This window comes from Ictalurus furcatus, chromosome 18, assembly GCF_023375685.1.
Source record: "Ictalurus furcatus strain D&B chromosome 18, Billie_1.0, whole genome shotgun sequence".
Taxonomy (NCBI): domain Eukaryota; kingdom Metazoa; phylum Chordata; class Actinopteri; order Siluriformes; family Ictaluridae; genus Ictalurus; species Ictalurus furcatus.
The window spans coordinates 10,946,794-10,959,466 of record NC_071272.1 but is presented as its reverse complement, the minus strand read 5'-3'; the positions used below and the strand labels follow the sequence as shown (position 1 = coordinate 10,959,466).

The window sequence follows — 12,673 nt, the reverse complement described above, 5'->3', positions numbered from 1 at the left end:
TTCTAGGGTCAGCACGCAGCAGGATTTGGCAAAGTCCCAGATCCTCACTGTGGTGTCTCCACTGGTGGTGGCCAGACAGTGTCCACGGGGGTGGAAGCTACAGGAAGAGAGCCAGTCAGTATGACCCTCGCCAGTCATGATCATCTCCCCTTCTGGCATCTTCCAAAGTCTCCAAAGGTGATCATCACTTGCAGAAGCTACAAGAAGTTTGCGTGGATGGAGAGCAAGATAGCTCACAGCCATAGTGTGGGCTTTGATGAAATTGGTAACGGAGAATCCAGATATTTTGGTGCTTTGAACAGAGAGGGCTTTTATTTGGGGCAGGAAGGGATTTATGCGTGTATTCACTGGGAACTCTGAATCTTTTGAATGTTTGGTAGTAGTGCTCTTGGTTGGGTCTTTGGCAGGGTCATAAGTCACCACTTCATCAACTGATGGTTTGGTACCTAGCTCTGGACTACGCCCACTGTCTTTCAGTAACCTGCGGGTTCCTGGGGAGGAGTGCGAATTACACAGAGCACTATCTAGGTTATGAACTTGACTGGAGACTCTGTCCCTCTCAATACTGACCAACATCTTCTGCCTCAGAGCTGTCTGGTACTTCTCATTCAGTTGTTTCAAAGCAGGACCATAAGACTCATAGTGCTCCTTTAGTCTTCGGATGTCCTCAATCAGTCTGTTTTTCTCTTGCACGACACGCTTATGCTGCAGCCAATGGAAGTCCCGTTCCTTCTGAAGCTTCACAATGGTTTCTCCAGCTTGAAAGGCAGCCTGCTTGTAGCTGTCTCGCTCTTTTTGGATATTTTTCAGCTCACTGTCCAGCAGCTGGTTGTGTGTGTATATATCAGGGACAAATCCCACCTGGTTTGTTTTGAGCGTGCCTTTCTGTAGCATCTCAAACCATTCTGTCTGGAAGCAATCTAATGTTTTGTTCATTCCCTTTTTCAGGAGAAAGTTACGAAGAAAATCGTCCACGACTTCATGGATGGGGCTTCTTAGTTTCTTGGATGAGGAAGGTATCTGCTCTGGTACAAACTCTGAGTCATTAGTGCGGTTACGCAGAATTTCAGCTGCAGAGTCTAAATCCTCTTCTTCAGTCACACTTTCCTCTTCGACACTAATCTCTTCGTACTCAAATCCATCCTCAGAATCTTCTGGAATGGAAACTTTTTCTAGATAATATGGACCATCGACTGATTCTGTGTCATATATTGCTGCCATTTTGTCACTGCTATCCACTGCCAGTGCTGGCTGTTTGTTACTGTCGCTTTGTGTATTGTTACCATGGACAACCTCTTGGAGACGACGCTATTACCGTAACACCACATAAATAAATGGTAAATGGCGCACTTATATAGCGCTTTTATCCAAAGCGCTTTACACTGTCTCATTCACCCATTCACACACACACACACACACACACACACACACCAATGGTAGCAGAGCTGCCATGCAAGGCGCTAACTTGCCATCGGGAGCAATTTAGGGTTCAGTCTCTTGCCCAAGTACACTTCGGTATGTGGAGTCACGTGGGCCAGGAATCGAACCTCCAATCCTACGATTAGTGGACAACCCGCTCTACCACCTGAGGCACATCCGCCATCATTAACATTATTCAAACAAAGGTTCTAATATAAAGAAGTTTAAATCGTTTTTGCACATGTGTTTACGTGTAACTAAAACGTATACTTGTTTAAAAGTTGCCTATATCAAACGTGTTTCACTGAAAAAAAAATGCTAAATTTGAACCAATTAAATGTACCCCACCTTTTCCCCACGGAATGATGAGTATTTTTGGACCTCATAATGACAGCTATTTGCATATACTACAATTAGATTAGATAATATGACGGTCATGATAACATACTGTGGCATATGATGGATAATCCAGCCGAGGTAGAAACTAGAGTGCCCGTATATACGGGGTTTTACTGTAACTATATAAAGCAAGTTATATTAGTTAAAATGTAGTTTACATGCACACTTTGTTATTAATTAGTGTACATACATTCATCTCCTAGAATAAAATGTATATATAGTATATATGTATATATAGATGGATGGATGGATGGATCCATTTCTTCCATGAGTTGTTATATGAAAAGTTTTTTTTTTTTTTAACTGACGACACTTGTAAAAAGAGGTCTAGGCCTATCAGGAAGTGAAAAGGACACGTCCCCAATGTCCACAGCCTAATTGACACATATGAAATATCTTACAAATATCCTAAAATCATATAAATTTGTGAGCGACATTCTCGAGTTAAACTATAAATCCAGACCAACTTCCATTATGAAAACAACAGACCCATAAATACATTTCTTTAGAATAAATATGAAATTTCATGATTTCATGATAGTCTGTAGGTTTATAAGCCCGAGTGGGTCACTCCAGTAGTATTATCATGTATAAATACATGCATTTATCTTATTTTATGGAAGGCTGATGTTTCTTATTTGTACTGGAGAAGGTCGGGATGCCACTATTTAAGCAGCAGGGGGCGCGCACGCACCACACTCACCAATATCATCATACTATTCACCACATCTCCAATGTATTCATTACATTAATCACATTTACACCATATCCAATCATACGTTTATGCCAGTGAACTCTTTACTTATTATTTCATATCTAAAAAGCACAACAGCATCCAAAACACCACACGATTCAAAATAAACTAATTTCATCAGAACTCATGATTGATTTCTTTGACCAAATAAGTTAATCACTAGTCAATATCACTAGTACCAACATATGATGTGCTATTTTATGTAATGCATCTGTGATGGAGTAACATATTTCTCTGTGATTTGTTTTGAGTTACATAAGGATATTTAGGTGTCATACCTGACTCTGCATCTTTTATAAGTATCCTTCCCCTCTCTGCTTCCTCTGTTTCCTTTTTCTGTCTTCCAAATTTGCATCTTGCAGAGTGCGTGTGTGTGTGCACTCATGTGTGTTTAGTAGCAGTGTATGAGAAGTGTCACTGGTTTGGACCTGCAGTTAGTTACTTTAGTATTGCAAACAGAATGGCACATATAGTATCTCACAAAAGTGATTACACCCCTCACATTTTTGTAATTTGATTATATCTTTTAATGTGACAATACTGAAGAAATGACACTCTGCTATAATGTAAAATAGTGAGTGTACAGCTTGTATAACAGTGTAAATTTGCTGTCCCCTCAAAATAACTCAACACACAGCCATTAATGTCTAAACCGCTGGCAACAAAAGTGAGTACACCCCTAAGTGAAAATGTCCAAATTGGGCCCAAAGTGTCAATATTTTGTGTGGCCACCATTATTTTCCAGCATTGCCTTAACCCTCTTGGGCATGGAGTTCACCAGAGCTTCACAGGTTACCACTGGAGTTCTCTTCCACTCCTCCATGATGACATCACGGAGCTGGTGGATGTTAGAGACCTTGTGCTCCTCCACCTTCCATTTGAGGATGCCCCACAGATGCTCAATAGGGTTTAGTCCATCACCTTCACCCTCAGCTTCTTTAGCAAGGCAGTGTTGGAGATGTGTTTTGGGTCGTTATCATGCTGGAATACTGCATACTGATCATGCTCTGCTTCAGTATGTCACAGTACATGTTGGCATTCATGGTTCCCTCAATGAACTGTAGCTCCCCAGTGCTGGCAGCACTCATGCAGCCCCAGACCATGACACTCCCATCACCATGCTTGACTGTAGGCAAGAGACACTTGTCTTTGTACTCCTCACCTGGTTGCTGCCACATATGCTTGACACTATCTGAACCAAATAAGTTTATCTTTGTCTCATCAGTCTGCTTGTCTTCAGCAAACTGTTTGTGAGCTTTCTTGTGCATCATCTTTAGAAGAGGCTTCCTTCTGGGACGACAGCCATGCAGACCAATTTGATGCAGTGTGCGGCGTATGGTCTGAGCATTGACAGGCTGAGCCCCCACCCCTTCAACCTCTGCAGCAATGCTGGCAGCACTTATACTTCTATTTCCCAAATACAACCTCTGGATATGACGCTGAGCATGTGCACTCAACTTCTTTGGACGACCATGGCGAGGCCTGTTCTGAGTGGAACCTGTCCTGTTAAACCGTTGTATGGTCTTGGCCACCATGCTGCAGCTCAGTGTCAGGGTCTTGGCAATCTTCTTATAGCCTAGGCCATCTTTATGTAGCGCAACAATTCTTTTTTTCAGATCCTCAGAGAGTTCTTTGCCATGAGGTGCCATGTTGAATTTCCAGTGACCAATATGAGGGAGTGTGAGAGCGATTACGCCAAATTTAACACACCTGCTCTCCATTCACACCTGAGACCTTGTAACACTAACAAGTCACATGACACTGGGGAGGGAAAATGGCTAATTGGGCCCAATTTGGACATTTTCACTTAGGGGTGTACTCAATTTTGTTTCCAGGGGTTTAGACATTAATGTCTGTGTGTTGAGTTATTTTGAGGGGGTGACAAATTTACACTGTTACACAAGCTGTACACTCACTACTTTACATTGTGGCAAAGTATCATTTCTTCAGCGTTGTCACATGAAAAGATATAATCAAATATTTACAAAAATGTGAGGGGTGTACTCACTTTTGCGAGATACTGTATTTTATTGTATAAGGAATGCAATTACAAATGAAAAGTGCTTGACATAATCTTGATACTGTTATATAACAAAATTATGACTTTACTGCAAAGTAAACAAACTACTTCATCTATTAACAAATCTACTTCACTTGGTCATGTGTTTTCATTATGCCATCATTCAGAAAAAAAAATGTACTAAAGTTTGACTTTTTCTTGGGTGGTAATATATCAAGGGTACATTTTTATACCTTTAGTATGTATATATGTATTTATTCTTTACCTAGAAAGTGCTTTAAATCTACTTTAAATGGTATTGAATTATTATTATTTTTTTAATTAAGTACATTTTTAAGGTGATACATACAGTCCTATGTTTACATACACCTTACAGAATCTGCAAAATGTTCATAATTAAAAAAAAGAGGAATCATAAAATTGCATGTTGTTTTTTATTTAGTGCTGCCCTAAATAAGCTATTTTACATAACAGATGTTTACATATAGTCCACAAGACACAATAATGACTGAATTTACACAAATGAACCAGTTTAAAAGTTTACATACGCTTGATTCTTAATATGTGTGTTACCTGGATGATCAACGACTGTGTTTATGTTTTGTGATAGTTGTTCATGAGTTCCTTGTTTGTCCTGAGCTGTGAAACTGCCCACTGTTCTTCAGAATAATCCTCCAGGTCCTGCAAATTCTTTGCTTTTCCAGCATCTTCTACATATTTGACCCCTTTCCTTTTAACAATGGCTATATGATGTTGAGATCCATCTTTTCACACTGAGGACAACTGAGGGACTCGGACACAACTATTACAAAAGGTGCAAACATTCACTGATGCTCGAGAAGGCAACCCAGATACATTAAGAGCCAGGACTATGTAAATTTTTGAACAGGATTGGTGTACATTGTTATTATTTTGTCTTCTGGGAGACATGCAACTATCTTATTTAGCATCTGAATCTGTACTGTGCAAAAAAAAAGATCTTTAAACAAAATAACAATTTACACTGATCATTCTGTTCAAAGGTTTACGCCCCCCGCTCTTAATGTAGTGTGTTTAGTAACATTTTGCAGATTCTGCAAACTTATGAACTGAGCTATATATGTTTGCATGTGAAAGATTAAAGGCTACATACATATTAAAAGGTAAGGGTACCACTACAACTATAGTGAAAGGTGCAGTTAGTTTTATTTGATAGTTTATCAAAACATTACGACAAAAATATTCACACTATATTTTCACTGTAAAGAATGAATGAACAAATGACAAGTAGGCCACTGATGGAGTTTTAGAGCGTCAATGCAAATGGTTAGAAATTGTTATACTATAGTGTTGTTGTTGGCAGACTATTATTTTCCTTTTTTTCCAGACAGATCTGTCTGTCTGTCTCTCTCTCTCTCTCTCTCTCTCTCTCTCTCTCTCTCTCTCTCTCACACACACACACACACACACACACACACACACACACACACACACACACACACACACACACACACGCAGACACAGACACTGCTGTCCATTATCATCATGAATGTGATGATTGAAATCGAGCTCACGGCATCGAGCCTTTCTCTCGGTGGCCAATCAGAGGAAGAGCAGCGGGAAGCTGAAACATCAGTAGCCTACAAATGTGACTGAGTGCACCAGTGTGGAGTGACCAGAGAGAGAGAGAGAGAGAGACAGAGACACAGACAGACAGACCGACCCAGAGACCCAGAGACCCGGAACATCCCGTCTAAGAGAGGCACAGACATGAGCGCTCAGGCTGAAGAGGGAATCCGAGCCAAGTGCAAGTCTCCCACTTTATTCTCTTCCTACTGTATTGAAAGCATACTGGGCAGAAGTCCTCTAAAAGTCAGGCTCCTCGGGATGCAAAGGCTGACAGCGACACTTCGGACAGAGGAACTCCAAGGTGTGTATCATTTCAGTAAAGCTGACTGAACTGTCGGTTTAATATTGATGTGACACTGATGTGCGTTCTGCTCCACAAGTTGCCAAAATGTACCCTGTCGTATTCATAATAATTAGAGGTTGAGCCAGGGGCAGATGAAATTAAACAATAGACTACAAGCACAAGTTTTTTCCTATCGTTTTTTTTCCCTGTAAAAATTATGTTCCTTTTTTTTGACAAGAATTAAACAGTCTGTCGCTTTACATGTTCGCTACCGAGTTAGGGACCGTCGTAAAACTACCGTACTGTACATAAGCGTGCAATAAACTTGTGAAAGTACTGTATCTCCACCAACTTCTGAAGGATCTCCATCATGCATAGGATATAGATATTTGTTATAGATTTTATTGTATATTATGACTTCTACATTATCAATGTAGATTTGCAAATATTAGTTTTCCAGCTCAAATGTAAATGTTACAGAACAAATGTTTGTATGTCAGTAAAGAAAGCAGTATATTATCTAAGAGACCACGTTTCAGGCAAAAGACATAATTAAGGTTGCTTGGTTTTAAAAAGAAATAAAAAGCAAGTGCGACAGTCAAAGCCCAGAGCTGTGGCTGGTTCTGCAAGATGCTTAGTAAAACTTAGCAGCTAACCTCCTTATAAAACTGCACACATTGTACCTGAGGCCGGTCACTTTAAATAAATAAATAAATAAAAAGCAAAGGCTTGTCACATCAAATATTGTCTTTGTTTCATTTATTAGTGTTTACTGATCTTTGTAGTATTTATTAAATGTAGAAACATTGAACATCATTATATTTGAAGGCATCTTTGCATTTTTGTACAGCATACATACATACACTACCAGTCAAAAGCTAAACAACACTCATTCTTTATTTAAACCCCCCCAACATGGGAATTATGTTGTGCTAAAAAAAAATCCAAAATAAATCAAAATAATTTAGTATTTTAGCATCTTCAAAGTAGATACCCTTTTTGCCTAGAATTTCCAGAAATGTATTCTTAGCATTTTCTCAACCAATTTCTTGAGGAATCCCCCTGAGATTATTTTTTAAACAGTATTAAAGGAGTTCCCACCTACGCTGGACACTTATTGGCTGCTTTTGGGAATATTTCGCTCCAAGTCATACATTTAAAAAAAAAACTAAAAAACATTTTTGTAAATAAAATGTTAGTTTTCTAATGAAAGAAATGAACGTGTTGGCACAATTATATTTTTGTCTACAACACCGATTTCAAACATTTAATCGTACACCTTCAGAGCAAAAGATTTTTAAGATCATGAGAAACATTTCAATCAAGTGTCTCCAAACTTTTGACTGGTAGTGTACATACATACAGACACACATACATACAGACACACATACATACATACATACATATATATATATATATATATATATATATATATATATATATATATATATATATATATATATATATACATATATATATATATATACATACACATACATACATACATACATATATATATATATATATATATATAGATAGATAGATAGATAGAGAGAGAGAGAGAGAGAGAGAGAGAGATACACATTTCTCAATATCTCAATACATGTCTCTTTTAAATTCTCATAACAATCTAACTACACAGTAAAATCCCTAGTGTTGAATTAACACCCAGAGTGTTTATATGAGTCCAGTAGACTTATATAAACACTGAAGGGTGTGAGTTCAACACTGTGGGTGTTAAATTAACACTGGTGATTTTGCTGTGTAGGCTTTTTTTTTTACATTGTACATTTTATCATTCATTGATTAATTCATTTATACTTCAATAACAGCTGCATCCAGGTGGTGGATCTGGAGTCAATCCCGGGTACACTGGGTGTAAAGTGGAAATTTATCCTAGGCCTACTAAAAATAAATAATTCTGTCATTATCTCAAACAACTTCCAAACACAGAAACATGAACTTTTTTTTTAAATGACTGATTTTATATGAATTATGATAGGGTCCCCCGTTCGACCTTGAGGTCCTGACTGCATGTTCTCCCCAGTGTTTACATGGGTTTACTCTGGGTTCTCCGGTTTCCTCCCATTATCCAAAAACATGCCAAATAGTAGAGTGGCTATGCTTGCACTAGGTGTGAACGTGTGTGCACATGGTGCCCAGAGATGGACAGGCGTCCTATCTGTGGTGAATTCTTCTGCCTTGTGCCGGTGTTACTGGAATTGGCTCTGGATCCACTGCAACCCTGCCCAGGATAAATATTACTTAAGACAGACTAATAAACTTTAAACTACTTTTGAAAAACAAAATTTATACAAGGGTTTATTATTATTATTATTATTATTATTATTATTATTATTATTATTATTATGTAACTTGGGGGGAAAAGTTGCCACAGTTATTCATCCATCTTTATCATTTGTGAAAACTGATTTAACATATCCCCCATCTATGTGCAGCTGGGAAAAATTTGCTTCCTCACATGGACCTGCAACTGCCACCCAAACTGCGGCGCTCGTTCAGTCCGCGGCGAGAAGACGAACCCGACAGCGCACAAGGAGACGAGCTGGAGCTCAGAGCTGGTCTAAACTCCTCCTACCCGGAACATGCACTCATCAGTTCCTTAAAGGGCAGCTCTGCTCAGGATAAAGTCGAGGAGGATAAGAGCAGAGCACTTCCCGACACGCGTCTCTCCCCGGGACCCGAGGACGGACTGAGAGAGACAAATACAATCACGAAAGACAGCGAGGACGGTGTGTATGTGTCACCGAGCAGTGATGCTGAAGACGTGACACTGAGACGCAAACAAAGGAGATACAGGACTACATTCACTAGTTACCAGCTTGATGAACTAGAAAGGGCTTTCCAAAAGACGCACTACCCTGACGTGTTCACAAGGTACACATCACCCAAAGAACTTATTTACATCTGCACGGACCCAGGAGTGATCTAGCCAGTGTTAAATGAATAATTAAGAGTAGTAGCTTACATTAACACTTGCAATGTTCATTTGTGTCTTTAGCCAACTTTCATTAACATAAAAATCCACATAGCTAAATCCTCAGTGTTGAATCTGAAGTTCAACTGGACACAGATGAAAATCTAGAATGTAAAAATTAATTTAATACTGAAATTGTGCTGTGTTTAATTATAAAGTGTAATAAAGTATCATTTTAAAAAGGTATATTGTCTTAAATGAGTAGGCTAGCTAGGATTTATATTTTGTTTATAAGATTATATTTGTACGAAACGAAATAAATGTGTGTAGCTATTATTATTATTATTATTAGTAGTAGTAGTAGTAGTAGTAGTAGTAGTAGTAGTAGTAGTTTATTTATTTATTTATTTATTTATTACAAATTTCTGAGCAGTGAATAATATATAGCCTAGTAATAATATGTACTCTAATAGCTGTAAATCGTAAAATACCAATTTAGTAGCCTAATATAGCATTTTGTTTGGTATTATTCTAGTTTTATGGGTTTAACTAATAAATTTTACACAGATTGGAACTACAGACGTGTGTTTTGCTGAACTGACCCATCCGTCTTCCTTAAGAAATAAATTGTTTAAATATTTTAACCAAAAATGGCCAATTAATGCATTAGTGTGAAAGTAAAAAAAATAATAATAATCCAGCAATCGAAAATGAGACGGTCAGTGTTGTAACGGGGCTAATAGTGGAATATTTTTAACCATTTTCTTTCATTATCATTTCTTTTTTTCAGGGAGGAATTAGCCATGAGGCTCGATCTGACGGAAGCGCGCGTGCAAGTAAGTGCATTTAGTTTTGCCGAATGATTTCTTACAATATAGGCCTATGAAAATAGCGGATGAAAAATAAAATAAAACAAACAAACAAGTAAACAAAGCAAAAAATAAAAAAATTAAAAACCCTGTGCTTTGGGACCCACGTAACATAGCAACTGACTTTGCAATCTTATTTTATATTCAATATAATTTATTTATTAACGCGATCGTGTTTTCAGGCATGCGATTCTGGAATTTTATATGTGCAAAGTGCAATTTTATTATTATTTTATTAACAAATGTTTACTTAATGTTAAGCTGGAATATCTAAAACAAACAAACAAACAAACAAACAAACAAACAAAAAAACCCCCATTAGACCATGGATATAAATTTAGGAATTACAACAAAGTTTAATGTTATACTGGCCAAGTTTGATAAATGAGTCCTGGATGGAGGATTATATATCAGAAAATGAATCCTAGTTTCTCGTAGATTTAGCTCTCCTTTTGTTTTCCCACTCTCCTCTCTGCTTTCTTCTTTTTCTATTTGTGCTATTTTATGTAATATCTGTGCAAATATATGCTACTTTCATTCCTAACCAAGAACACATATATTCTTTTAATATAATTACAGTACTCACAAAAACAACAGCACATACTAAACTTTGTGTATTTTAGCACTGAGAGGAAATACAAATGTTTTGGGATTGTTCCAGCATTTCCTGCTCCTGAAACACATTTAATATAATTTACAATGTTTGAAATATTGTTAATAAGATGGATGATGGAAGGATAGAAAAATCAAGCTGTCTGTGCCTGTTTGTCCTCTATTGGAGTTGAAACTTGTGCTAATGGGATAGACTGACTTATGAATTTTTTTTTTGCTGATTTATGACTCACCAAAGTTACATTAGACAGTCCTCTAGTTTTTATTGGTTTCTGTTAGCTTAATTAAAAAAAGAAAAGAAAAGAAAAAGGAAATATTTGCTCACACATTTTTGATGTGTTCCTTTTCAAAGTTTGATGTGTTCCTTTTCAAAACTGTTCAAAGTTTTGTTCAAATATATTTTCAAAATATGGTTTGCCAAATTAATTAGTAAATGTTAACCAAATTAACCTTTTTCTCCTTTAGGTCTGGTTCCAGAACCGACGTGCAAAATGGAGAAAAAGAGAGAAGGCTGGGGTTCAACCTCACCGCCTAGGCCTTCCATTTCCTGGACCCATCAGTGCAGCACAGCCTTTATGCCATTATCTGGGTGGGGGTGCATTTAGCCCCAACCTGTACCCAGGCATCGAGTCAGGGTGGCCTGTCTCCCTCCATGGATTCACTCAGCCCATCCCAAACCCTGCACCCCCAAACCGAATCTGCTCTCTGCTTGGAGCAGCAATGCTCAGACACCCTGCCCTTATCAGCCCCTCCTTTGGAAGGTGAGACTTCTTAAGTAATGCTGCATTGGACTAAACTTGTAACTCTGAATTTCTGATCTCTGACTAGGGAAAAAAAGATTTCAGCACATAATGTCAAATCAAGATGGCTGTTTACAGCATCAACAGTAAGCAAAGTAGCTTTGCATTTAAATGAGTAATTCTCAGATTAATCAAAATACAGACATATTAGTTTGTTCAACCTATTACACTGACTGTACAGTTCTCTAAAATATACAACACTCAAATTAAACATAAGACGAGCATAGAGGCACCCATGTTTTTTTTTCCAACTTGTAGCTCAAGATTGAAAATGGCATAAGTCCAAGTTCTGACTTTCTACTTCTGAGTTAAGTTGAATGCAGCACAAGTTTTAGGGTTTATATGCTTCCAGGCAAAATACTGTACTAGATTCTTTGCCTCATCTATTTGTGATGTTTTTTTTAACCAAAAACATTTTCAAAATGTTTTCAGATTCTTCACTCCACTGGCACTTCAAAGACTGCCTGTTCCCACCACAGAGAATCAAATTCTGCCTCCCCTTCACATTCCTCATCCTCCTTCCACATCCTCATCCAATCTATGTTCCTCTTCCTTGCCCGTGGATCGCCGTGCGTCCAGCATTGCGGCTCTGCGGCTCAAAGCCAAGGAGCACTCAGCTCACATCGGTCAACTCAGTGTCCTCACAGCTGGTACGTCTGAAAAAGAGGCCTGATGCCTTGCTCCCTACACCCAAGACATGAGACCAAAGCTAAAGTGCACTACAGCATGAAGAATCTTTTTGGAACCTCATGAGGAACCAACCTCTATGACTACTGAAGCTTCATGATGGCTTTAATTGATGGAAGCAATGCCAAAGGGACTGGTCAGCAACCAGAGTTCTGTATATTTAAATTTCAATATGAACAGAAAAATATGTGGGAAAATGAAAAGCTTTAAAGAATAGTCTTCTTGTGTTATTAAAAGAAAACTTTTATATGTCCTTTTTTAAATCTTGTGAGCCAGAAATTTAG

General features: G+C 38.0%; 2 protein-coding genes across 2 annotated transcripts in view; one reads left to right on the top strand and one right to left on the bottom strand.

Moving 5' to 3' along the window:
• Positions 1 to 1,427, bottom strand: part of LOC128622251 (sperm-associated antigen 16 protein) — a 2,189-nt gene extending 762 nt beyond the window's left edge. Inside the window, exon 1 of the mRNA XM_053648604.1 lies at positions 1 to 1,427. This exon is cut by the window's left edge and continues 762 nt beyond it. Coding sequence (XP_053504579.1) covers positions 1 to 1,221 — 1,221 coding nt within the window. The 5' untranslated portion in view covers positions 1,222 to 1,427.
• Positions 1,428 to 5,859: 4,432 nt separating this feature from the next.
• On the top strand, positions 5,860 to 12,413 carry arxb (aristaless related homeobox b). The gene is made up of 5 exons (XM_053648617.1): positions 5,860 to 6,501; positions 8,943 to 9,381; positions 10,212 to 10,257; positions 11,368 to 11,663; positions 12,135 to 12,413. Exons 1-5 carry the CDS (start codon positions 6,342 to 6,344, stop codon positions 12,373 to 12,375), a joined length of 1,182 nt encoding a protein of 393 aa, XP_053504592.1. The 5' UTR covers positions 5,860 to 6,341; the 3' UTR covers positions 12,376 to 12,413.
• Positions 12,414 to 12,673: the final 260 nt, after the last annotated feature.